The sequence below is a fragment of the Paroedura picta genome, chromosome 7 (assembly GCF_049243985.1).
Source record: "Paroedura picta isolate Pp20150507F chromosome 7, Ppicta_v3.0, whole genome shotgun sequence".
NCBI classification, from domain to species: domain Eukaryota; kingdom Metazoa; phylum Chordata; class Lepidosauria; order Squamata; family Gekkonidae; genus Paroedura; species Paroedura picta.
Window position 1 is genome coordinate 14,715,479 of NC_135375.1, and position 26,780 is coordinate 14,742,258.

A 26,780-nucleotide genomic window follows, 5' to 3' on the forward strand; every position below is an offset into this window, starting at 1 on the left:
TAGCTTCCACAACCTGACAAGAACAGGCTAGCCTGGGCTATCTTTCTATGGGCCTCAGTCTAACTGGTACTGAGGCTACAGTGAAGGTTGTTCTTATCTTTTTTCTGCCCTGTATTTTTTGGGGGTGGGGTAATTTTTATTTCACTTCCTCCATGAGTGAGTCAAATTTGGGATTCTTTATTTTTGCACCTTTTAATATTACCCTACATCAGTGGGTTTTTTTAAAATGGGAAACTGTTTTTAAAATGAAAAAGGGCTTTTAACGATCTAACAGTGCACCTACAAGTTAGCATTACACATTATGGATACAGATGATGTGCGTATTATGAACACAATATAAATGTTATATGAAAACATTACAATATAAACAAACTGCCGAAAGTGGAAGGGGAAAAGTGGGGAATGGCAACCACAAACACATACATACACACACAAATGTGAAAAGAAATGCAACAGGGAACACTCCTCTCTCGTTTGAGTATCTGAAGATGCTGGATTTTATTAAAAGCATAAAATTGGTAATGGGAATTAGATCTTGAAGATGGAAAACAATGAAACCAGCATAGTGCATACAACAGAGCAATGAATAGGGTTTCCAGCCATGAATTGGGCAATACCTGCTATTTGGAGGTCGACCCTGGGAAGGGCAAGCACCTCTCTGGGCTACAGTGCAGTAGAGCAGGGGTAGTCAACCTGTGGTCCTCCAGATGTCCATGGCAAACGCTGGCAGGGGGCTCATGGGAACTGCAGTCCATGGATATCTGGAGGACCACAGGTTGACTACCCCTGCAGTAGAGTGGCCTTTCTCAAACTTTTTACCACTGAGAAACCCCTGAAACATTCTTCAGGCTTTGAGAAACCCCAGAAATGATGCCAGAAAGCCACACCTCCCAGCCATGCCCCTGTAAGTCACATGTTATCTGAAGTGACATCATCCAGACCCTCCCACTGGTTGTAACATCATGTTCTGTCTCTCCCCCCCCCAGTCTCCAACACCAGGAATGGCCCAGTAGCCTCTTCTACTGGGCCAGGAACAGGGCTGGGACAGGCATCTACTGAGCTAATGCCCCATACACAATGCTGTTCAATTAAAATAAGCACTTACCTTGCAGGAACAAACCTTGGCCAGCAAGTATTTTTATAATTAGAGCCTCTCCCCTTCTGCCCCCCTCCAGGCCTATCATTGGCCATTTTGGAAGGGGGGAGAAGGTTGACATAACCATATATAATTGAAGTGTCTGTGGGATCAGTAGACACAGCCCACTCAGATATTTGAGAACAAATAGCTCTTTTATTCAATCTGACGCCAACTCGAAACACCGAACAAGAAACACAGGCACAGCACAAACTTATATACCCTATGGCAGGGGTAGTCAAACTGCGGCCCTCCAGATGTCCATGAACTACAATTCCCAGGAGCCCCTGCCAGTGAATGCTGGCAGGGGCTCCTGGGAATTGTAGTCCATGGACATCTGGAGGACCACAGTTTGACTACCCCTGCCCTATGGTGTGCCCACCAAGGAATCTGATTGGTCATAAGCGCGGCCCATTCATTGGTCCATTGTGCTCATGCAGTTCTCAAGCCCTTATTTGCATAATGGTTGGTGGCTAGAATTGTCCATGTACATAGCAATCGTCATATCACCCAATACATTTAAAAAAATTAAAACTATATATAGAAATGAATTAACTCCTACCCATTTGGTGAAACCCTTCTGGGGACGCCGTGACCCCCCCCCCCCCGCCCTAGAGTTTCATGAAAGCCCAGCTGAGAAACCCGGCCATAGAATCAAAACTCCAGCATAGCCATTTTCTCCTGGGGATCTAATCTTGGTTGCCTGGAGATCTATTGTTATAGCAGGAGATCTCTAGAGGCCACCCAGAAGACAATAAAAATTGCCTATGATTTCCAAAAGACACAGAAATGACAACTACTGTTTGTCTTCTGTTTCCCTTGCCTTGTTGTGCTCTTCGAAATATTTCTCTGCTTTTATCACTAGAGCGATGTGTTTTATCTCCCCGCGCCATAAGACTAGAGTGCATGGGAACCCATTGAAGTTGACGGGCAAAAGTATAAGACAGACGAAAAGAAGTAGTTTTAACAACATGTATAATAGTGTACTATTCACTGCCAGGGAAGCTAGTGAAGGCCAAGAGTGTGGTTGGTTTAAACAGGGTGTTAGACCAATGCCATAATAGTCCCTGTTCCCATGTATGGGTGGGAAAGTTGGACACTGAAGAAGGCTAATTGGGACAAATCAGATTCATTTGACACGATATATTTGTATCCTAAGAGCCTCTTGTGGCGCAGAGTGGTAAGGCAGCAGACATGCAGTCTGAAAGCTCTGCCCATGAGGCTGGGAGTTCGATCCCAGCAGCCGGCTCAAGGTTGACTCAGCCTTCCATCCTTCCGAGGTCGGTAAAATGAGTACCCAACTTGCTGGGGGGTAAACGGTAATGACTGGGGAAGGCACTGGCAAACCACCCCGTATTGAGTCTGCCATGAAAACGCTGGAGGGCGTCACCCCAAGGGTCAGACATGACTCGGTGCTTGCACAGGGGATACCTTTACCTTTACCTTATTTGTATCCTGGTGGTTACTGTTGTGTCCGTAGACCTGCTGAGGACTGAGCTTGAGGTCTGAGGCATCCTGCACACAATGTAATAGACTGATCCACGGCTAGATCCGGTCTGCTGGATCCAGTTGGTTTAAACTAAAACTGACCAATAGCGTGCACTGGTGGGAAGAAGATCCATTGTTTACTTGTGTATATAAGTTGGTGTTCTGGTGGGGGGCAGGGTTCCTTGGCTCAGTCCAGTACTTTTTGTACCATACTGGGGTCCTGATAAAGAGCTCAAATCACTACTGGAGTCCATGTCCAACTCTGAATCCACGGATTTAACAATTACTAAAATTAATTTGCTTTTTAAAAAAACACCCTGGAAATCTAGGAAGCTGTGGATTTCAATCCCATCTGTAACTGTAGTACTGGAATGCCAGATAACTGAGATGGTAAAGGCTTCGCCAATATCCAAAATATGGATTTTCAAAAATAGGGATGCCATTCTCCAGATGGGACCTGGGGACCCCCTGCGATTACAGCTCATCCCCGGGCAGCAGAGATCAGTTCTCCAGGAGTTCACCATGGCTGCCTTGGTGGGTGGACTGTATAGCATTACACCTCATTGCTTGAAGTCCCTCCCCTCCCCAAACCCCACCCTCTGCAGGCTCCGCCCTCAAGGTCTCCAGGTCCTCCCCCCAACCTAGAGCTGATAACCCTAGCCAAAAGACTCCTCTATTAAGAAGAAGAAGAAGAAGAAGAAGAGCTGGTTTTTATATGCCGCTTTTCCCTATCCGAAGGAGTCTCAAAGCGGCTTACAGTCGCCTTCCCATTCCTCTCCCCACAACAGACACCCTGTGGGGTGGGTGAGGCTGAGAGAGCCCTGATATCACTGCTCGGCCAGAACAGTTTTATCAGCACCGTGGCGAGCCCAAGGTCACCCAGCTGGCTGCATGTGGGGGAGTGCAGAATCAAACCCAGCATGCCAGATTAGAAGTCCACACTCTAACCATCACACCAAACTGGCTCTCTTTAAAAAAAAAAATCCTCATGAGTAGTGGAGGAAGTTCCACTCTGAAGTCCTCTTATGAACTTTCCAGCATTTCATAACACAAAGAGGCTTGTTTTTTTTTTTTTTTTACTTTTTCACATATTATCAAGAAGAAAGTGCAGCCAACTGTATACAATGCAGGGCTGCAATTTCTAGCCTAAGTTTCTTTCTGGTGACTCATTCATACTGCTGGAGTATTGATCTCAGGGGCTCTGCTGCCATCAATACAAAGGCAGAGTTGAGCACAGTTAGGGTTACCATATTTTGGAGGAGGAAAAAGGGATATACTCCCTGACTGACTGCTTCAAATGAGCGATTGCTGTGAGAAATCTTATTTTACATACTGCTCCTATTTAAGATGTGACCATGGCTACTAACTAGGGATATTCCTAACTTCTAGTCCCAAAAGAGGACATTGCCATTGGTTTCTTTCTTTCTTTCTTTCTTTCTTTCTTTCTTTCTTTCTTTCTTTCTTTCTTTCTTTCTTTCTTTCTTTCTTTCTTTCTTTCTTTCTTTCTTTCTTTCTTCCTTCCTTCCTTCCTTCCTTCCTTCCTTTCATTCTCTCTTTCTCCTTCCTACCTTCCTTTCATTCTCTCTTCCTCCTTCCTTCCTTCCTTCCTTCCTTCCTTCCTTCCTTCCTTCCTTCCTTCCTTCCTTTCATTCTCTCTTTCTCCTTCCTACCTTCCTTTCATTCTCTCTTCCTTCCTTCCTTCCTTCCTTCCTTCCTTCCTTCCTTCCTTCCTTCCTTCCTTCCTTCCTTTCATTCTCTCTTTCTCCTTCCTACCTTCCTTTCATTCTCTCTTCCTCCTTCCTTCCTTCCTTCCTTCCTTCCTTCCTTCCTTCCTTCCTTCCTTCCTTCCTTCCTTCCTTCCTTCCTTCCTTCCAAAAAAGAGCCCCAAGGAGAGTGGACACACACACAAAAAAAGTGTGGTATGTTCCTCTGGTATCCCAAAGCGTAGTTTATGACCTCAATAGCCTTTTAAAATGGGAAATAACTCATTACAATGTTTTAGCTGTGCTATTTTGAACCTCCAGCATGGAAAAAAAAATATAGAAGCTGAGCAGTCAAATAGATATAAGCAGCTTAGTCTTCCATATATTTTACAAATGGCCTAGCTGCATGCAGAACATAAGATGATGAGAATACGACAATCATTCCTGTATTTGGTTTTCCTCCTGCCCTCCTCTTTATCCTCATAATAGCCTTGTGATGGGCTGAGTGAAAAGATGCTGGGACTTTTGAGTTAGACTTGGTTCTAGTTCCCTCCAGAAAAAATAAGAGCTGCAGAGTAACAGAGTGTTTGTAGCTATTGGTTACCTTTTGTGGATGAGGCTCAGATCCAGACTCTCAGCACTTTGAGGCTTAATAAGAATGATCTTTACTGGAAAGATTATACATGAAAATATATCATATTCATCTGCTTCAGTCTCTTTACTGAAGCAGTGCAGCAAATCTTATAAGTAGTTAAAATGAAAACACATTGCAAACCCCTTTGGCTAGGCTCCGGGAAGGACTACATGCCCACATGTCATCAGATGGAGACAGCTGAGAGCTTATTGGAGAAGCAGAAGAGCTTGTTGGTGGCCCCATCAAAACGAAGGGATTTCTCAGGCCAGTTGCTCAGGCTTCTTACACTGCAATCCCATCTGTGACCATCTGGTGTCACTAGTGAGCACATAGGTACCTTAGCAACCTAACAACTTTACAACAACCCTTCAGAGTTGACTTCACCAATTCCTTGCTGAATGCAACTCCAACTAAAGACTACATATTTGTCAAGGGGTTGCCAACCTCCAGCTGGTGATCGGCAATCTCCCAGAATTACAGCTCCACCTCCATTTAACTGAGTTCAATTCCCCTGGGAAAAAAATAACTGCTTTTGAAAATGGATTGTGTGGCATTCCACAATTCTAAGGTCCTCTCCTACTAAAGCCCTACCCTGCCCAGTGTCCACCCCCCCCCCAAATCTTTCAAAATTTCCCATCCCAGAATTTGATAACTCTATATTTGTCCAAAGGACTCCTTCGGGTAGTGAAAAGTGAGATAATCCCCCCCCCCCAGTTCTTCCCTTGTTTCAAAAAATGGAACAAGGTTATATTCAAAGGCAGCATCCCTCTGAGATGCAGGAAGGGAAGAGTGGGAGGAGACAGTCGGCTGAGCACATGAGGCTGCCTTCTACTGATTCAGACCAAGGTCGGTATTGTCTCCTCAGGATGGCAGCGGCTCTCCCATAGGGATGCGAACCACCAAGGGGGGACCTCAGTATCTCCTGAGCTCACTCCACACACATTGGATAATGTGCTTTCAATGTGCATTGGCAGCTGGATTTTGTGAAAAACGGGAAAGGGCATTATCCAGTGCGTGCAGAATATCTTCTGGAATCACCGCTCATCTCCAGACTACAGTGATCAGTTCCCCTAGGGAAAATGGATGCTTTAGAGAGTGTTCTCTATGGCCTTGTCTCCCACTGAGGTCCCTGTCCTGTCCACCCACACATTTTCAGTAGTATTTCAACCTGAAGCTGGGAACTCTACCCCTGCCCGTCAGCCAGTGAACCAGGAGGACCGGCAACCCTTCTTTTCAGGGTTTCAAGGACCGGTCTCTCCCATCACTGACTACTTTGTCCTTTGAGCTGGATTGACTCTGGGACTTTCTGGATGCCAAGGACCATTTATGCACTGAGAACTTCACTGCCCCAGCTCCCATGCAGGAGCCTGGGCCAAGTGCTCCCCCGTGTGGGTGCAGGAAGAGGTGGGGCCACCTGCCACGACTAAAACTCCAGCCTGCAGCCCGGCATGAAACCTCCAGTGCATAAACGGTCAAGCAGATGCTCTCCCACTGAGCCACAGTGGGCTTCTTTCCAAGATACTAGGCGAGAGGGGAGTCGATTTTATCCCACAAGGCTTCTCTTCTATCCTGAGCTTTCTCACTGTTCTGGGCATCTTGGGGATTCTGCTCCCACTGATGGCTGCAAATTGCAGTTTGCCTCCCCCCCCCCCCCAGGAGCTGGATCCGACACATGCCTGGAATGAAAAGAGCCCAGCGCGTTTGCAGGCTTACGTTTCTGACAGCGAACTTGTTTTCTCAAAAACAGAGTATCTTTATTTTGCAGATTTTTTTTTTGAAAAAAAAATCCTATTCACCATTTCTCACTGTTGAAAGAGTTAGAGGGCTGCTTTGTTCCCCCTCCCCCCCCTTCTTTCCTTGTTCGGGAGAGTGTTGCGATAGACTAAATGAAAAAAGCTGTCAAGTGCAGAGAAAACAAACTGAGAAATATTTGTCTCTTCCTTTTCATCCTGGGTATGGCTTCTTCAAGCGGGTATGGATTTCCCCCCCCCCCTTCCCCAGACAGGGCTGTGAATGTCGGAACTGCAGCATGTCTTAATTGGACACCTTGCTTGTTAACACCGTGGGGCACAGTTGCTTGGGCTTTGCAGGCCGTTCCTGCGTCTGACACGTGCTAACGTCAGGCGGCAAATGCAAACTTATGTCCCAGGTAAAATAAAATCAGAGAGCAGCACAGCTACCCATGGGAATGTCCCAGGTGTTTGCAAGAAATGCAACACTCGGGTGATAGGCAGCTGCTGCAGATTGCATTCTGCAAGCTGCTGCAGAATGCAGATCGGAGATGGTGTAGACCAGGGGTAGTCAAACTGCGGCCCTCCAGATGTCCATGGACTACAATTCCCAGGAGCCCCTGCCAGCATTTGCTGGCAGGGGCTTCTGGGAATTGCAGTCCATGGACATCTGGAGGGCCGCAGTTTGACTACCCCTGGTGTAGACTGTAGAGCAGCCATTCTCAATGGGAACCATATGGTCCCCCCTAGGGGGCCTTGGCATATTTGAAGGGGGCCACAGACAAAAAATGTGAGAAGGGGAATCCAAAGGGTCCATGGGGGGCCTTGGTAACTGAACCAATAAAATACCCTTTTTGTCATGCAGGTCATTATTAATAGCTAGAAAGTTTCACTTTCGTCAAGTGAAAGAAAAAGGGATCATGGAATCCATTCCAAGGTGTCAGGAATGGATTCCATGATTAATGCCTTCATGGAATCCATGAATGAATGCATTCCATGCCTGAATTAATGCATTCATGAAAAGGGAAGGCGAATGTGAGCTGCTTTGAGACTCCTTCGGGTAGAGAAAAGCGGCATATAAGAACCAACTCCTCCTCCTCCTTCTCCTCTTCTTCTACGTCTTCATTGGGCTTGGCCCCTGGATCATCCTCCTTGCTCTCTTCTGCACCTGCTGCATTATGTCCACATCCTTCCAGAACTGCACACAGTGCTCCAGGTGTGGCCCTACCAATGGTGAGGGAAGCCTTGATCTTGACCATCTTTTATTTATTAAGAGGTCAGCTGTAGCTCAAGGGTTCTTTCAATAACTCTTGAGCATCCTTCTTGGATGTATCCCAGTGACTCTTGCCTTCACTGTTGGACTATGAGGACATCTCCCAGCGCAGGAGTTCAGAGATGGTTTCAATTTCTTTCACAATCCAAACAAAACCTTCACCAGTTATTCTAGCTGTTAAGCACCATATAACAAAGCAATTTCCAGCTAACGATAGCTTCTGGAGTGAATATGAATCGCTGAAATTGTGATTCCATGGCGGGGGTAATTGCACGAAAAGAGAGTTAATCTTTGTTTAACTCCTGCAACTTTCTGTACTCTGCACACCGAAAGCTGACAATGCACCTGTACCGTTTCGAAATACAGGGATCATTTTCTAGAGGTAATAGATCACGGACGTGAGATTGTAAATGGTCTGGCTAAAAACGAATAGCATCTTTGGTGTGGTATATAAAATGTCCATAAAAGAGTTGGGGGAGGATGCAGCAGGAAGGGGGGATAATTTTTTCCCCTGGGTCCACTCCATGTCCTCCCCATATTCCAACCCTAAATCTCTGGAAATTTCCCAACCTAAAAGCCAGTGGGGGATGGGAAGAATTGCGAGGAAAAAAGAGAAAGACCTAGGCCTCATTCCCAGCAATACACAGGAAGTGACGTCTTCATTCCAGGGACTCCCAGGTGACGCTCTGGTATTTGGGCATAACTTTATTGTAAAACTGGCTTCTACCATAGAGTTTTGACCAAATGCCAGAACGTTGCCTAGATGCCACTGACATTTATGGTACTACTTCCTGTGTGATGTAGGCAATGAGGCCTAAGCCTTCTCCTTTTTCTTGGTAAGCCCCCAAGTACACCGGCCAAGTGATTGGCAGCAGGCATAGGGAGTGTAATGGGGAGTTTGCTCCACTGGGGGGAGGTGTCTAGTAATCCTACCCCCCACCCTGTGTCATTGGCTGGGGAGACCTGGTAACCTTCTCTGGGAAACTTGTGATTTAGGAATGCAGATTATCTTCAGTGATGTCAATACTATTATTGTGGCCAGAGAGAATTACTGTCCTCGCATCAAGATCATGCCTTCTAGGGAGTCTTGTGACCCATTTCTAAAGTTATGAAATAATAAAATTTCTTACCCTACCAGCCATTCTTACAAAACTTATTTAAGCAATCTTTAAGTTGTTCAAAGGTATGCCTGGGAGAGTGCACCATCTCTAAATATTGTATTTGACCATTTGCCTGTAGTTAACTTGGTATCTCAAGCATGTTTGCTTCAGGGTGCATGTGCGACTGTGCACACATTTCATGTAAACCTGCTTTCTGTGAGGCCTAATGCTGACTTCAAGATAGATTCAAGTGGGTAGCTGTGTTGGTCTGAAGAAGCACAATGGAAATTGAGTCCAGTAGCACCTTGAAAACCTCCAAATGTTTATTCAAGGCATGAGCTTTCGTGTGCATGCACACTTCCTCAGATCCTTGTTCCATTTTGTCCGAGGAAGTGTGCATGCCCACGAAAGCTTATGCCTTGAATTAATCTTTGGTCTTAAAGATGCTATTGGACTCAATTTTTGTTGTACTGACTTAAGGGATTAAGTTCAGGGGAGGGGGCTGTCAATGGTAGAACATTTGCTTGGTGTGCAGAAGATCCCAGGTTCAATCCTCGGCATCCCCAGTTAAAAGGACCAGATGGTATATAATGTGGAAGACCTCTGCCAGAGTAACTGAAGAGCTGCTGCCGGTTTGAGTAGACAATACTGACATGGATGGACCAAGAGGTCTGATTCAGTATAAGGCAGTTTCATGTGTTCAAATATGTTGGGATTGCTATGACCTGACTCATTGTAAGGCTGGTTCACATTTGCTCATGCTGGGGAAGTTGGGCTAAAGCAAGGTTTGAGGTTGAGTTGGATCTTCAGCTGGACTTTCAAGTGTTGTTAATAGAATTTTACTTAAATTCGTAATTTTTCTGGGTTCTTATGTACAATTATCAGATCCACTTGCGAGGGATGGGGGTTGAGTTACCAGATGGGGGTTGAGTTGGGAAATTCCTGGAGATTTGGGGATTGAGGCTGTGGAGGACAAGGACCTCAGTAGAGTACAATGCCATGGAGTCCTACCTCCAAAGCGTCCCTTATCCCTAGGAGGACAGAAATCTGTAGTCTGGAGATGAGCTACAATTCCAGAGGATCCCCAAATCCCTATCCTAACTTCATGTTCTTCCTCCACAAGCAGTGCCTGGGCATATGCTCAACTAACCAGATGGTTCTTGACTGTTCACCTTAACAGGCACACAAGTTAAAGGATTTACAACACTGCGGTTCCTGATTGAGCCTTCGGATGCTGTCACCATGAGAGGAGGTAACATTTTGCTGAACTGCACCGCGGACTCGGATCGAGGGCTTCCGGTCATCAAGTGGAAGAAGGACGGCGTCTTCTTAAACTTGGCTGTGGACGAGAGAAGGCAGCAGTTTTCCAATGGATCTCTTTTGATACAAAATATAGTCCACTCCAGACATCATAAACCTGACGAGGGCCTTTATCAGTGTGAAGCCTCCCTTGAAGGAGTTGGAGCCGTCGTCAGTCGGTCAGCCAAAGTCTCAGTCGCAGGTAAGAAGGTGGGGCCCACAAGAGAATGTTCTCATGCTAATTGAACCTGGGTTGCTTTCACTGGAACAAACTGCAACCATTTCATTTGCTTAAAGGATGGATTGTTTTGTGATTGCTTTGAAAGCAAAGAAGTTCTTTATCTAGCAGCAGATGTGGAAATTGCCAGGAAGGATTTCGGTTTTTCAACCAACCAGTTGTGGCCATGAGGCTTCAGAGAGCTACTGAAGTGTAGAAGATTCGGTACCGATTACAGGAGTCAAGCTAGTCTTGCAAGGCCAAGGGGCCCCACATTGTTGGTTCATGATGCTTATAGTTGGTGGCCAAATTAGGTTGTGCCAGATTGAACTTTCACCTTTGCCCTTCATGAGGGCAGTGGCTTACAGAGGCAACTAGGAAGGCTATCACATGAACGTCTAGTGGTTGGCAATCAAGGATTTCAATTGTTGCTAAAATCTACATATTAAACTAGATAATAGCCCATGTACTTTTCATATGCTGTGGTATTTACTGACAACATTGTGGAGGATGGACAGGTTGCCAGCTCTGGCTTGAGAAATACCTGAAGATTTTAGGGATAGAGACTGAAGAGGGAAGGGAGGGGAGGAACTTCAGTGGCTATGATGCCATAGAGTCCACATTCTAAAAGAGTTATTTTCTCTATCTTTGTTGCCTAGAGATCAGTTGTAAACCTAGGAGATTACAGGGTTGTGATATCCAGCCACCACCTGGAGGTTGGGATCCCTAGGGGTAGTATCATAAAGTTGGAAGGAGCAATACAGGCCATCTGGTCTAACCCCCAGCTCAGTGCAGACTTAGCCTAAAGTGGAAGACTCTCTTTTGCCGTGGATTATCTCTGAGTCAGTGGGTATAGTCAGACCTGAAAGAAAGTTATGAAGACGAACCCTGAGAATTTATGGCCCCATCATTTGTTGATCATTATAGACAACCTTTCCTGTGGCTCTGTCCATTTGATTAGAGTCCTGCTTGACTCCCTTACAAAGATCAGTGTAAAGTTGGAGTCATGTAGACCTGGATACTGACCTCAGGGGCTCTGAAAGCTTGTGGTTGTGGGGACCATGTGGAGGAGTCTCAACATCATCTGACTTGCCACCGTTAAAAAAAATAAGGTGGGACTAGATGGACCCCAGGTCTGATCCAAGAGGGGTGGTCTTCCATTCCGACATTAAACTGAAAAACTATTAAGACCAAACAATAGGCAGCAGAGAAGAACATGAACTTCAGAAGTCCAAGAACGTGCTTCTCAGTTTCAAAAACCCTGTGGTGTAGATTAGGCTCAGAGTTGGTGATTGGCTCATGATCATAGAATCATAGAATCATAGAGTTGGAAGGGGTCATACAGGCCATCTAGTCCAACCCCCTGCTCAACGCAGGATCAGCCCTAAGCCCTAAGCAGCCCTAAGCATCCTAAAGCATGATCATTTGGTGAATGTTGTTGCTGAACGGGGATTTGATTCTGAGTCTTCCTAATAGTAGTAAAGACACTGTAATGGGGGTTGTTAGGTCCTCCCCCTGGAAGAGGACAGAGGAAGTAGGGTGGCCAGATCCAAGTTGGAATAACCTGGAGGTTTAGGAAGAGAGCCTGGAGCAGACAGGGACCCCTGTGGGGTACAATGCCATACAATTCACCCTCCAAAGCAGCCCTTTTCTCAAAGGGAACCATCTAGAGATGTCTAGTCTAGAGATGAACTGAAGTTACAGGGGATCCCCAGGCTTTACCTGGAGGATGGCATCCCTAGCTGTAACTCAGGAGCCCCCAGTGTGGTGCCTGCAGGTGCCATGGCGCCTACCGACTCCTTTCCTGGTGCCCACCACGTATTTCAAAAGTAGATGGTGCCAGGTAGAGCTTTTGCCCGGCAAGGTTTCTTATTGGTCAGTTGAGATTTGATTGGCTGTGCAGATTTTTAAAAGGCTTCCTTGGCGGCAGCTGCTCCCACAGCACAAGGGCCTTCAGGGTGTGAGTGAAGATAAGTTGTGGCAGCCATTTTGTGTCCGGTTTTGCCCTCAGAAGCAGCTCTTTGGCGGCGGCCATTTTGCAGCTTCCGTTCCAAGGGGGGGCCCACTGGCTCAAAAATATTAGGGACCCTCACAGTAAGCCCTATACGACAACGGCAAGGCCTAAATCAGGGGTAGTCAAACTGCGGCCCTCCAGATGTCCGTGGACTACAATTCCCAGGAGCCCCTGCCAGCATTCGCTGGCAGGGGCTCCTGGGAATTGTAGTCCACGGACATCTGGAGGGCCGCAGTTTGACTATCCCTGGCCTAAATCATATGTTTTCAAAGAACTATGAGCCGACCAAATAAGTAGATAATCTGTTGAGTGCTTCAATTTGCCCCACAAAATCTTTTCTTGAGCAAACAACTTTTGATGTTAAATAAAAGTACGGGAGAACTCCTCCCCCTTCCTTAAACTCCGGTGTTTTCTCCTCCAGAGAAATGAAGTTTGACGTGACATTCCTGCCACAGTAATTTCTTTCTGACAAGCTACTATTCACGCTTAAATATGCCTAATCAACCCTTTGTTGCTGGGTGATATTTGAAGCATGTTTATTATCTTTTTAAAAAAAAAACACACAAGTTGCTGCCTTTGAAGCTAGAAATTAACTGGTTTCGAAATTAATTCAGGGTCAAAAAATATATATAAAAATACTAAAGTTTTGCCAAATGTATTTCTTGAAAAAGAAATCCCTCACAGCTTTATCCCCCCTCTCCCCCCCCCCGGCCGTTGGCTGACAGGAATTCATTAGGCAACTGACTGGATTCTGCAGCCTTCGTTTTGTGGCCTCGTTTTTGTTGAAGCGCCTCTTCGGCAGAGGTGACACAAATTGGCCGCTCCTGGAACCGCAAGATGATTTGGGGGTGTTTAACAAATACTCGTCTCTGGATTCGCGACCCTCCTGAAGGTTGTGAAGTCTGACAGTTTGCCGCATGATGATGCCCGGTACTTAGCTGTCATGCATTTGAGCAGTTCGCTCTTTCCTGTTTATCTCGGGCTTAACCAATCTATAGGTTCCAGAACTGGGAGGAGAACTTGCAGGTGATACATTAGGGCTCAACAGGATGATGATGATGATGATGATGAAGAGTTGGTTCTTATATGCCGCTTTTCTCTACCTGAAGGAGTCTCAAAGCGGCTTACATTCACCTTCCCATTCCTCTCCCCACAACAGACACCCTGTGAGGGAGGGGAGGATGAGAGAGCCCGGAGATGACTGAAGAAGAAGAAAAGTTTCTTCTTATATGCCGCTTTTCTCTACCGAAAGGAGTCTCAAAGTGGATTCCAATTGTCTTCTCTTTCCTCTCCCCACAACAGATGTCCTGTGAGGTGGGTGAGGCTGAGAAAGCCCTGAGATTACTGAAGAAGAGTTGGTACTTATATGCCACTTTTCTCTACCCGGAGTCTCAACATGGCTTACATTCACCTTTCCTTTCCTCTCCCCACAACAGACACCCTGTGAGGGAGGGGAGGCTGAGAGAGCCCTGATATTACTGCTCAGTCAGAACAGCTCTATTAGTGCCGTGGCGAGCCCAAGGTCACCCAGCTGGTTGCATGTGGGAGAAGAGCAGGGAATCAAACCTGGCTCGCCAGATTAGAAGTACACACTCCTAACCATTACACCAAGCTGGTGTAGTGAATATTCACAGTAAATTCTTGCCTTCCTCCCAGGAGCTCAGGGTAGTATGGTTCTCTCTTCTACATAATTAAAACTGGATCTATTAACTCTCTAAAAACAGCATCGAACTCCCATGCATCCAAGTCTTCCCTAGGTTGTTCTCCCCTATTGGTTGCCAGGTCTAGATGTTCCAGGACGGTGTGTTTCAAGTGTGGGGAGGGAAGGTTCTTGGATTTGACCGGTGGCCCAACCTCAATCCAATGCCTGGCAGAAATGCTCCATATTACTGGCCCTGCAGGCCTGATACTGAATCACTGCTGGTTCGGCATGGCTGGTATTGTCTACTCTGGCGGGCAGCAGCTTTCCAGGTTCCAAAATGGTCATCTTCCAAATCGCTTAGTGCCTGATCCTTTTCACTGGAGCTGCCAAGGACTGAACCTTGGACCTTCAGCATGCCAAGAAGATCCTGTCTCTAAGCCCCAGCCCTCCCTGGAAGTACAAGAGTTCAATAGCCCAAGCTATTTATGCTGTGTGGATCAGACTTCTTGTAGCCTTGTTTCTAGCTAGTATTCCCCCGCCTGTTCAAGCAACAGCACAGGCGTTGGGGAGATGGAAGGCCAGATTTGAACAGGGTTGAAGGGTTTTGGCATGGCAGAAGTTGATGTTCTTCGGGAGGGTCAGCCTGCCGTCAGAGAGAGACCTTTCTATATTTGGCAGAAGGTAGAGAAATGTTTGCACATGTCAGGGACAGAAATATTGCTGACTGCACAGAAAATGTGCTCGCGGTGACCTTAATTAACATATTGGCAGCACATCACTGACTTAAGGCGCTGGGCAGATGGAAGATAAAGTACAAAAAATGAAGCAGCAGCCCGATAAGTAGACGGCAAAATGGAGACGCTTGGGGAGGCTATTACTGGCAGAGGAAGGCTGTGGCTGCAGGTGACTTGCTGCTATAAGTGCCGGAGAGCTTGCTAAAGGTTTATATATATAATATGCACAGTATAGAGAAAATAGATTAAGAAGGGTTTTTCCCCCCTCCTTACCTCTCTAGTAGAATCATAGAATCATAGAATCATAGAATCATAGAATCATAGAGTTGGAAGTGGCCATACAGACATCTAGTCCAAACCCCTGCTCTACGCAGGATCAGCCCTAAGCATCCTAAAGCAATGCAGGATCAGCCCTAAGCATCCTAAAGCAACTTCAGATCTTGGAGGCAACCCAGAAAATAACCGACATTGTCAGTCATGGATAAAAGAGAACCTACTGGACCAGTTGTTTGGGTGCAAATGGGCCAGTTCCATCTCTCTCCTGAACAACTACGAGGGATCTCGAGAGTTGAGATGCTGGAATGCCTTAGTTCATCTCATGTTGGGTCCTCCTTGACTGAGTTAGTCCATCTCATGTTTCACTTGTGTTTGTGAGTCATTTTGCCAGTAGTTTCAGGTCTGTACTGTTTGCTACCGATTTTGGCAAATCAGCACATATGCAGTGCATGTGTAGTATGCATGCTTGAAAGTTTATATCCAGAATTAAACTTGGTTGATCTTTAAGGTGCCACTGAACTGAAAGTTTGTTTTATTGCTTCAGTCCAACAGTGCTACTCACCTGAATGTATACCATATATATGTATGTTATATGTATGTTGAATGCCATCAAGTCACTGCTGACTTCGGGCAGCACTATGAATTAATGTCTTCTGAAATGTCCTCTCGTTAACAGCCTTGCTCAGGTCTCGCAAACTGAGGGCTGTGGATTTCTTGACTGAGTCAGTCCACTTCATGTTGGGTCTTCCTTGACTGAGTCAGTCCATCAGTCCACCTCATGTTGGGTCTTCCTTGACTGAGTCAGTCCATCTCATGGTGGGGCTTCCTTGACTGAGTCAGTCAATCATGGTGGGGCTTCCTTGGCTGAGTCAGTCAATCATGGTGGGGCTTCCTTGGCTGAGTCAGTCAATCATGGTGGGGCTTCCTTGGCTGAGTCAGTCAATCATGGTGGGGCTTCCTTGACTGAGTCAGTCAATCATGGTGGGGCTTCCTTGACTGAGTCAGTCAATCATGGTGGGGCTTCCTTGGCTGAGTCAGTCAATCATGGTGGGGCTTCCTTGGCTGAGTCAGTCAATCATGGTGGGGCTTCCTTGGCTGAGTCAGTCAATATCATGTTGAGTCTTCCTTGACTAAGCCAGTTCATCTCAGGTTGGGGCTTCCTTGACTGAGTCAGTCCATCTCATGCTGTGTCTTCCTTTTTTCCTGCTACCTTGCATGATTGTTTTTCCATTGTCTTTTGCCAGTGGTGGTGTAGTCATTAAGAGTAGTGGCTTCTCATCTGGAGATCTGGGTTTGACCACAGCAAAGCCTGTGGATTCAAAGGACAGATTCACTAACAAACATCAGTACCTCACTTAAGAAAGAAAAGTTAAAACAACTTGGTTCATCTATTGAGCTGTTTTTTTTTAATGCTGCTGAAGAAAACCTTTTGAAAGAAGGACTTGCTGGAACTTTGTTCAGCATTGATTCAGCTTTCAGCATTGCTTAAAGAAGACACACCGGTCCATGGATTATTTCCTCCAGATTAATTGTGTTTAGAATGATGATAGAATAAAGGTTCTTTTGAATTACCCTTTTTGCCTTGTGCTTCTCAAGACATGGATTCATATTTTGGCCACATGATTGGTTGTTTCTTTTGTCCTTATAGCATGTAGTGACGGCCATGTGAATAGACAGCTTTAAAAGGGGGCTAGATAGATTCATGGAGGATGGGTCTATCAGGGGCTACTAGGCCTAGTCACTGAGGGGAACCTCTATGTTCAGAGGCATTAAACCTCTGAATCTCAGAGCCAGGAGGCAACATCAGGGGAAAGTCTCAGGGGAACTGGTTGGCCACTGTGGAAGACAAGATGCTGGACTTGATGGACCACAGGTCTGATCCAATAGGGATCTTCTTATATTCAGATATCAGTTGCCTTGGAAAACATGGCTGCATTGGGAGGTATGCTCTATGGAATTGTACCCTCTTCCCAAATCCTGACCTATCCCCCAAAAATCTCGAGGTATTTCCAAACCCAGCACAGGCAATCATACGGAGCTCCCCGACACTCCATTGATAGGGTAAAGCCACGTTGAAGAAGAGGAGTGTATTTGCTTTATTTTTTGTGTGGATCAGCAATTTGATGAAAATCCCAGCCGAAACCATTGATTTGAATCTTGTATCTTCATCCTAAATTGCTTGGGGACTGAACGAGGGCGGTTATCAGCGAGCAGTAGAGTTTTGAACTGTGTTTGCATGCTTAAAAGCTCAAATCCCTTTGTAAATTGCTCTTCCCCTGTTGAGAACAAGATCTGTCTGCGATGGCCAACCTGGAAAATTGCAAACTAACACGCCATTTTTCAATGGCACTAGAAGTACGTCCTATTAATCCTGAATGTATCTGAGAGCAGGCCTTTGAACTGCATTGTGAATCCCTCCTGCCTTTCTGAAATCTTTTTACTCCCCCTGCGGTTCCAAGTCTACCTCCTAGGCCCTGGCTTTTGGTCTTTGCCACTTTGTTACACAACTGGAATTGTCCAGCCGCCGTTGTGTCTTCCAGGGCCTCCCTCAACAGCCTGTTTCTAGTAAGCCTTTTCTAAGCGGCTTCCATCAAAAGTAATGATGGTGTTTTATGCCGGGTTTTCCTTGATGTATGGCATCGGCGGCTCTCGTGCTGACAAGCACATTAAATTCCTTTTGATTCATTTACTTGTTCGTACAAGTTCCACCCCCCCTTTGCTCACAGGATAAAATTCCAGCAAAGATATTAAAATAAATGACCTGCTCTTTAATATTTCATGGAGTGGCTTGGGATGGATTTGGTCTTGGAATGGTTGCAATCTAATATTAGACTCCGTCGTTGGGAGACAATATGGCTGTTCGTAGCATTTTAAGACCTCGTGTGTACGGCGCGGTGACGCCGCGTCTCTTGCATTTATGAACGACAAACCAGAGGAATGCATTGGATCCGACACATTTCCTTGCAGTGGAGAGTCTGTGCCGGGTTTTATCTAATTTTAAAAGCGTTCGGGGTTTGTAAACTAGTTCCTGTCAAGAACCGTCGATTTTACTTAGCGCAAGGCTCATGAATAAGGGCAATCTTGTTTAAAACGGGAGCTGCTGCTGGAAGTTTGGAACAAAGCAAAACTTGGAAGACAGTTTTGAAGTTCCTTCTCAGGCACAACTTGGGAGACGGAGCTGTGAGTGTTCCAACCTTCTAAGCCAGGGGTAGTCAAACTGCGGCCCTCCAGATGTCCATGGACTACAGTTCCCAGGAGCCCCTGCCAGCAAATGCTGGCAGGGGCTCCTGGGAATTGTAGTCCATGGACGTCTGGAGGGCCGCAGTTTTGACTATAGTGGATCTAGGATTGTTAACTTCACAATGGACCTGGAATTCTCCCAGAATTACACATGATCTCTGGTCTACAGAGAGGAACTGTCATGGAGGAAACATTAACTTTCACAGAGTGCCAGAAATTCTAGTTGAAATTCCTCCTCGAAATTTCCCCATCCGTAAGTGCCAACCCCAAATCTTGAGGGATTTCCCAGGTCAGAATTGGTAACCCTGTTTAGAATGGTGTAATTCTATTTAGGATTGCCCTGTAACAATTCTGATAGGTAGTGGAAGGGACTCCACATAGTCCTCGGTTTATCATGATGAAATTTCACTTGCATATGGTTGCATCTTCTTGGTCTGAGCGTTTTTGGAGGAAAACAAAAATGTTTTGATAAGGATGATGTTAGTCAGGTAGAATAGCAGTCACCAACATGGTGTGGAATGGGGAAACTGGTGGAAATTGGGGAGACTTATAAGGAGAGAGGCCGAGGCCTCATGGGTGGCATTGTACAGCAATAACAATAAAATAATATAAAAACAATTAAATCCCTCCCTAGCCCCAATCGTCCCCATCAACCCAGCACCTCAGAGGGTAGGCAGAAGAAGAGTTGGTTCTTATATGCTGCTTTTCTCTACCTGAAGGAGTCTCAGAATGGCTTCCAATTGCCTTCCCTTTCCTCTCCCCACAACAGACACCTTGTGAGGTGGGTGAGGCTGAGAGAGCCCTGAGATTCCTGCTTGGTCAGAACAGCTTTATCAGTGTTGTGGTGAGCCAAAGGTCTCCCAGCTGGCTCCATGTGGGGGAGCGCAGAATCAAACCTAGCAAGCCAGACTAGAGGTCTGCACTCCTAACCACTACACCAAGCTGGATAAGTTGTGCGCACTAGCATTTTTAAAAGGTTCGTTTGAAAAGGGATCCTGTTAAACCGATGTTCAGCCTGAAATGTTGAGGAGTTACCATTACAGTTGCGTGTCACCTAACTCCCTGACACTGTGTTTGGCTCCACTGCCTGCTGCAGCCATTTTGGGATCGGCCCAAATTCCAAAGGCGCCCAGAGACTCAAACAGGTTGAGAATGCCCTATGTTCAAAAGACAATATGATTACGAAAGTTGGCCAGGTAGATTGTTGCTTCAGATCTATCATCCGCTGTACCACTCCACTCCACGTGCCGCTTGGTTCCTCAGTCAAAAGTCCTTTTCTTTGGCTAAATTGAGTGTGTGTTAATGACACCGGCTCTTTAATCAGCCAAAGCCTCTTTGGCACCACACTGTCAGTGACCATGGATCGTATTTTCCCCCGTCCTGTCTCAAGGGCTCTCAAGGCCTTAACAACCACCATTTCTGAAAGTGTTCTTGGCTGGAGAGGGAGCGAAGGCAGCGAAGAGAAACTAAGAGGCCGCCTCCTACTCTAACATCTTATTAAAAGTCCCAATTTAACAGGCTGCTGATTATTGGTATTTCCAGTAATTGGTCGGTGTGAAGATAGAGACGTTCTGGTGAGCCGCTTGGTTTTGCTTTTTCATCAACGATTGCTGGGTCACCGCACTGAGGCATCTGGGGTGTGATCTGCTTGCATAAGCCCCGGCCATCGGGGTAGACGTGGGAGGGGAGGGAGGAGCGGGGGACATTTTTCTTCATGTATCCATCATGTGTGTGGGTGATAATTAGAAGGGTAATTGCAGAGGTTATCTGGCTCTGTTAATTTCATCGCATGCGGCAGAGGTTTCGCGGAGATCCAGGGTTGTCGTGCGGGTTATTGTGCTGTTGTTTGGTCGCTGTTTTGTCGCAGTCGGCCCACGGTTGACTGGAGCAATCAGACATTTCTCCCTGTGGTCTTCCAATGGCACCTTTACATTTGAGAACATGCTGAAAATGTAATGTAAAAGTGTGTGTGTGTGTGTGTGTGTGTGTGTGGAGAGGAAGCTGAAAAGAAAACTGATGCAAAACGGGGATATGCTACTCTCTAAGGCAGGGGTAGGCAAACTGTGGCCCTCCAGATGTCCATGGACTACAATTTCCATGAGCCCCTGCCAGCATCTGATGGCAGGGGCTCATGGTATTGGAGTCCATGTTCATCTGGAGGGCCACAGTTTGCCCACCCCTGCTCTAAGGTCTGGCACTGTTATTTTTATTATTTTTTTAACATTCTTTCTTTCTTTAAAAAACGGGGGAAATCAAGGGGGAAAACCGTCAAAATCCAGAAACTAATTAAAAAAGGACAAACGGGGGTATGCAAAAATACAGAGCAGAAATAAAAATCTAAGAGCAGTGAGGGCAGATCTACATATATGTTTCTGTCTAAAAATAAGTGCATATACAATCGCTGTCTATATGCCATGCATTCAAATACTGGTGAACGTGTAAGGTCCTCAATCTCTTGATTTACATGAGGTGGGAATTTATCTTTCTAGTGCTGCAATACGAGTCTTTCAGCAGAAGTGAGGGCACAGAGGGTCTGTTTTCGTTGAGCAGCAGTTAGGCTCCAAGGCTAGATAGTTTAAAAATATGTAAGGAACATTCTAATGCTGAGCTTAATATGAGCAATAACTATTGGGTTAAATGTAAAAATAAGATGAATTGCCTTGGAAACACAGAAACCTGTTTGCAGTATCCCCAATCCTTCCTGTCTCCCAGTTAAGGGAAACTGCTGGCAATACAAATTGCAAAGATGATCTGACTTCAATGATAACAAGAGAAAGAAATTTTTCCTTTCTTAAAAAAAAATAGAAGCACATCTTATGTGACACAGTCACATCGGTACATTTTACTTATTGCAAACAGATTAGCTTAACTTTTTTTTAAAGGTTAACTTGCTACGGCTCCAAGTTCTGGTAAGAGAGAGAGGTTCTATAGGAGATAAAACAGATGTCAAGCAAGGGCCAGAGAGGCTCATCAGAGGATGGGGTGCCCAAGGGTAGCCAAGTGAGAGAATTCTCTTAACCCTTTCTCTCCCAGATCCTCTTGCCTGCAGAGTAACTATATCCAATAAGAACTTCCTGCCAGAAAAGCCCAGTGATTGATATATGGCTACAAGACATGTCCTGTGAGTTACAGCACCAACAATTGGACATTTTGTTGTGTTGTCCTGTCTATCCCAAATATGATCTCCCCCCCCCTCCCGGACCTTATGAAGTTGGGTGAACAGTGCCCACTGCCCATGTTTGTCTGGGGGTTTCTATACTGGGTCAGGCAACCTTTCGGCCCTATGTGCTGGGGGAGAACCACCAATACAACACACATTCATGCCGATGTTGATGTTCCAGCAAATAGAAATGCAGGAGGAAGGGAATGGAAGTATTTTGAGTCCTACTAGCACTGCCAGCTTTTTAGGGACTTGTGTGGACCAGCAGATTGTTTGGAGTGCTCAGAGGGACGGAGAGGTAGTATCCCCCTCTGCTAGTCTTCCCAGGCTATACGTTGTTTTTTTCTGTTTCTGCTTGTGTTTAACCTGCATATATACTCATGCATACAGTGTGACAATTACTTCTATGATTCTTTGATACTAGATGACCTCACTGGTAGTACAAAAAAATGTCCTGACCCTGCTTGAAACATGGAGAGGTGGGCGAAGTGAACTGGGAGGTAGCAACTGTGATTCATTCTTGAATAACGGTCATCTTAACTTCAGATTTCGCTTCAAGGATGGTTGGAATGAGTCACCATTGAGGTGCAGGGGAGTGATTTTTCATAGGCTTTCATCACTGCTTGCCATAAAGAGCTTCCCCCAAAAGGGGGTACCTGTTTTGGTGGTACCTTCCCCTTGCTCAATATGGTCAGATGCTACCAGCTTGCAGACTTTTAAAGTGATTGCTTCTCTTTTATGGAATGGCATCCCCAAAGAGAGGAGGAAGGGCACACATTCTGTTCTCTTTCCTTAGGGCAGGGATTCCCAATCAGGGGTCCGCAGACCCCCGGGGCTCTGGAGGGGGTCTGTAACTTAATGGACCCAACCACAAATGAGGGAGCCAGCTTCTTCCATTGCTCCTCCTCCCCTCCTCCCAAGCGTGAGAGAGTTCTGTTGTTGGTAGGAGGCAGATCCTGCATGCCGACTCCTGGCTTAAATTGCCTCCTGTCTCTCCTCCACCCAGTCCCCCTCAAGCCTGCCCGTTATCATGGCTTGCGATGTCACTTCTGGCGACGTGGCACTTCTGAGGGGCATGGCTTGGAGGCGTGGCCAGCTGACACCACTTCTGGGGCTCCCTGAAGCTGAACAATTATTTCAAGGGCTCCTCAACAGTCTACAGGTTGAACAGTGATGCCTTAGGGCAGGGGTAGTCAAACTGCCTTAGGGGTTGTACAATGGAATACTTCAAGAGGGTTTGTGACCTCCTAGATGGGGGCTGTGCTCGTCAGAACCGTCTTCTGCAGGTGCCAGTCTCCAAGTGGGTAAGATCAGGGGCATTGTCTGTTGTGGCCCCCACCTCATGCAGCGACCTTCCAGAGGAGGTCAGGAAGGACCCCAGACTCATGGATTTCCACAAACTTTCAAAAACGGACAATAGAGCTGCATTGTACAAAATGATTTGCAAAGTCACTTGGATAAATTATTGGGAAGGTGGTCTTGTACTGCTGTGTGTAGCTTCTTGAAACTAGGACCCTACTATAGAATTTTGCATCATTTACTTTATCGTGTTAAGATTTATACTTTGCTTCAGTTCTGTGCTTCTGGTTGTTTCCACAACTACAATTCTATCTCATTGTTGATTGACTGTCCTGTTGTGTTAACTGTCTTGGCTCATTCCATGTAAGCCGCCTTGTGTCCAAGTGAGAAAGGCGGACTTCCAAAAATGTCAATAAATAATAAATTTACCTCTCTCTGCCTATATACTCTGAGGAGTGTAAAGCTTGACCAATACCAAGCGTCCACTAAGTGTGGACTTCTAATCTGGCATGCAGGGTTCGATTCTGCGCTTCCCCACATGCAACCAGCTTGGTGACCTTGGGCTCTGGCCGTAGAGACTTACATCTATCCTCAATAAAAGCCAGGACATTTTCGGACCTGGCCCCTACCAGGTGCAATGAGCCTCCGGAGGAAATCCAGGCTCTGTCAGAACTGGAGCAGTTCCACAGAATCTGCAGGACGGAGGTCTTCCACCAGACTTCTGATTGGGGCCAGGGGCAACAACATCAAATTACCTCCCCCCAACAGAAAACCTCCCTTGAAAACTGTAATCATGTTTCTGTGACAGAAGTAATAAGGATTGCATTGATGACATGGTTGAACAGAACTTAAATAGAATATGTGATTTAAGTTTGGTGTAGTAGTTAGCAGTGTGGACTTCTAATCTGGCATGCTGGGTTTGATTCTGCACTCCCCCCACATGCAACCAGCTGGGTGACCTTGGGTTTGCCAAAGGGCTGACAAAGCTGTTCTGACCGAGCAGGAATATCAGGGCTCCCTCAGCCTCACCCACCTCCCAGGGTGTCTGTTGGGGGGAGAGGAAAAGGAAGGTGATTGGAAGCCGCTTTGAACCTCCTTCGGGTAGAGAAAAGCAGCATATAAGAACCAACTCTCCTTCTTCTTCTTCTTCTTCTTCTTCTTCTTCTTCTTCTTCTTCTTTTTCTTCTTCTTCTTCTTCTTCTTCTTCTTCTTCTTGCAAGGCAGCCACCTTCTCCAGGTGAACTGATCTCTGTAATCTGAAGATGAGCTGTAATTCTGGAGGATCTTCTTCTAATGGTTTTGATGTTCATGTTTATTATTAACTATATGATTGTTTTTTATTGTTGTACCCCACCCTGAGCCTGCAGGGAAATGCGGCATACAAATTACTTACTTAATTAAAATATTAGGGAACGTCAGTTGTTCTTACTAGGCGCTGCATGCGTTTTAACTCTGCTGTCTCCTTGGGTCTGAGCTCTTGCAAAAAAAGCTCGATTTGTCAATATTTGAAATAGAGCACGCACAAATACGTTTGACTTGCTTTTAGCCACTAATCCCTATTTCTTTTATCTGAGATTTGGGGTTTTTGGCTTTCCACGTTGCAGTTCTTTTCATTAGCAATCTCGAGGGCGGTTGTAACGATTCATCACCGAGGTATGGAAAGGCCCTGTACTCATCAGCCTCGACTTCTGCTTAGCAAGTAATTAAAAGTCCTGAAGCAATTTCAGGATGTTGATAGTTGATTCTTCCAGGGCACCTGCAGACGTTCTAATCCCCTCTTCATCCTCAAATTGGAATATGGAGTCGGTGTGCTAGATTCTGAACTTTGCTTCCTGCAGGCGGGTTAATCTGTCAAGCTCATTACAAAACAGCTTCGGACCATGCGATTATAGCCACAGCATAAGTCAGAGTGGGGTTAGCCCAGGTGTTAATTGCATGTATTTTATTCTTAGTTGCAAATTCCCCTTTTCAGACTTTTGAAGACTCTCTGTCCGTAGAGGTTTATGAACTTGAGCAGATGATCTGGTGCTTCCGATCGATCCCCAGATATTCGTAGGTCGAATTGTTACCATCTGAGGCAGCATCATAGCGTTTGCCGGAGGTTTCCCTTGTACAGGTTGGCTAAGAGGCTGTTAAGTCTCGCTGGTGAGTAGCAGTCGGAAGAATAATATCGGAAGAAGCGTGTTTGCACACAAAAGCTTCTGCCCAGAATTAAACTTTGTTGGGCATAAAAGTGCCACCGGGCTCAATCTCTGCTCCAGTCCTTTTATGCCATTCATCTCTAAAAGACGTACAGGGTCTTCGCCTCATTGGCGTCGAAGCCTGAAATGGAATTAGTTGAATGGGGTTGAGAGTGTTGCAAGAGCTTGAGAGCCAGCTTGGTGTGGTGGTTAAGAGCAGCGGCTTCTAATCTGGCGGGCTGGGTTTGATTCCCCGCTCCTCCACATGCAGCCAGCTGGGTGACCTTGGGCCAGACACAGCCCTGATGGTGCTGTTCTCACAGAGCAGTACTATGAGGGCTCTCAGCCCCACCTACCTCCCAGGGTGCCTGTTGTGGAAAGAGGAAAGGGAAGGCGATTGTAAGCTTCTTTGAGACTCCTGGTAGAGGAAAATGGGGCATAAAAACCAACTCTTCTTCTTGTTGTTCTTCAATTACTAATATGTGGATTTCACATCCCAAAATTAGCTTTTGACTTTGTTGCACCCCAATGCACTGGATTCTGTGCTGCTCTCTGCAAAGGCAGCTAAGATGCTGTGGTGTACACGATGGACATGCTTGAATACACGGTGGAGATTTCATTTTGAGGTGCCTTTACTGCAGACTGTGGTTCAAATTATGGGTATTTGCACCTGATAGTGCCTCGAGTGCAGGCAAAGAAGCCGGAGTGACCCAGGACAACCACTTAAAGAGGCTGTGTAATAGATCATAACCATTACGAAATTGGCTCTTAGACGATCTAGCTAGTTTTCCCTGACCTGAAGAGTACTGCTCCTCCAGCACATTCTCTAATGGTTGGTTTACACAGGCCTCCCTTCTTATTTTTTTGTAATGACAAGCAATGAGATTTCCTCCAATTCAGTTGGTCAGTCAAGCCAATCTGACCTTCCTTATCTCGATTTTATAAATTCTTTTTATCAGAAATTAATCTTAAACTAATCTTCTGATTCCCCATTCTGTATGTTTCTTGGAAAGTTGATATGAGGCTTTGTTATTTCTTCTTCTCTCTTTTCCATTTCATAGAATTATAGAATCAGAATTGGAAGGGACCTCCAGGGTCATCATTTGTAAACTGAATAGTCGGGTAGGGGTGTCAGGTCCCTCCTGGAAACTGGAGAGGGTTCGGGGGGGGGGGCTTACTGGGAGCAGAGGGGGGCAGCCAATGTGCAGCAAATTTCTACATTAGTGCTCACGGGACCCAGAAGTGATGTCATCATTTTGCGGATGTCGAAGACACAATCTAATATTTGGGCAAAAACTCTATGGTAAATATGGCTTTTGCCATAGAGGTTTTGCCCAAATGCCAGAGCATCATCCCAACATGATGACATAGTTTCCAGGGCATGTGGGCTGTGATGCAGATATTTCACTGGATGTCAGTTGGGCCTCCCTCCTTTTTGATCAGCTGACCACTAGCCAGATGATTGATGGTGAGCTAGTGGGAACCCCTGTCTTCACCTGCAGGGTTGGCAACCCTGTTCACAGGTAAAGGTACACAAGCTGGTCTTCCCATTCCAAATGTTATACTATTTCATTGTGTGCATCTCTTCTTTATAGAAACCCCAGGCATGGATGGGAGTAACTCCTTAGTAATGGGTAAAGGCCTTGATGCTATGTA

The 26,780-nt window shown here is 46.0% G+C and overlaps 1 protein-coding gene across 4 annotated transcripts in view; it reads left to right on the forward strand.

Moving 5' to 3' along the window:
* The window catches only part of DCC (DCC netrin 1 receptor), a 939,742-nt gene that overhangs the window by 359,675 nt on the left and 553,287 nt on the right, over positions 1 to 26,780 (forward strand). For all 4 annotated transcript variants that reach the window (XM_077346794.1, XM_077346795.1, XM_077346796.1 and 1 more), the window contains exon 2: positions 10,244 to 10,564. In XM_077346794.1, the coding sequence (XP_077202909.1) occupies positions 10,244 to 10,564 (321 nt within the window). The remainder of the gene's footprint in view (positions 1 to 10,243; positions 10,565 to 26,780) is intronic.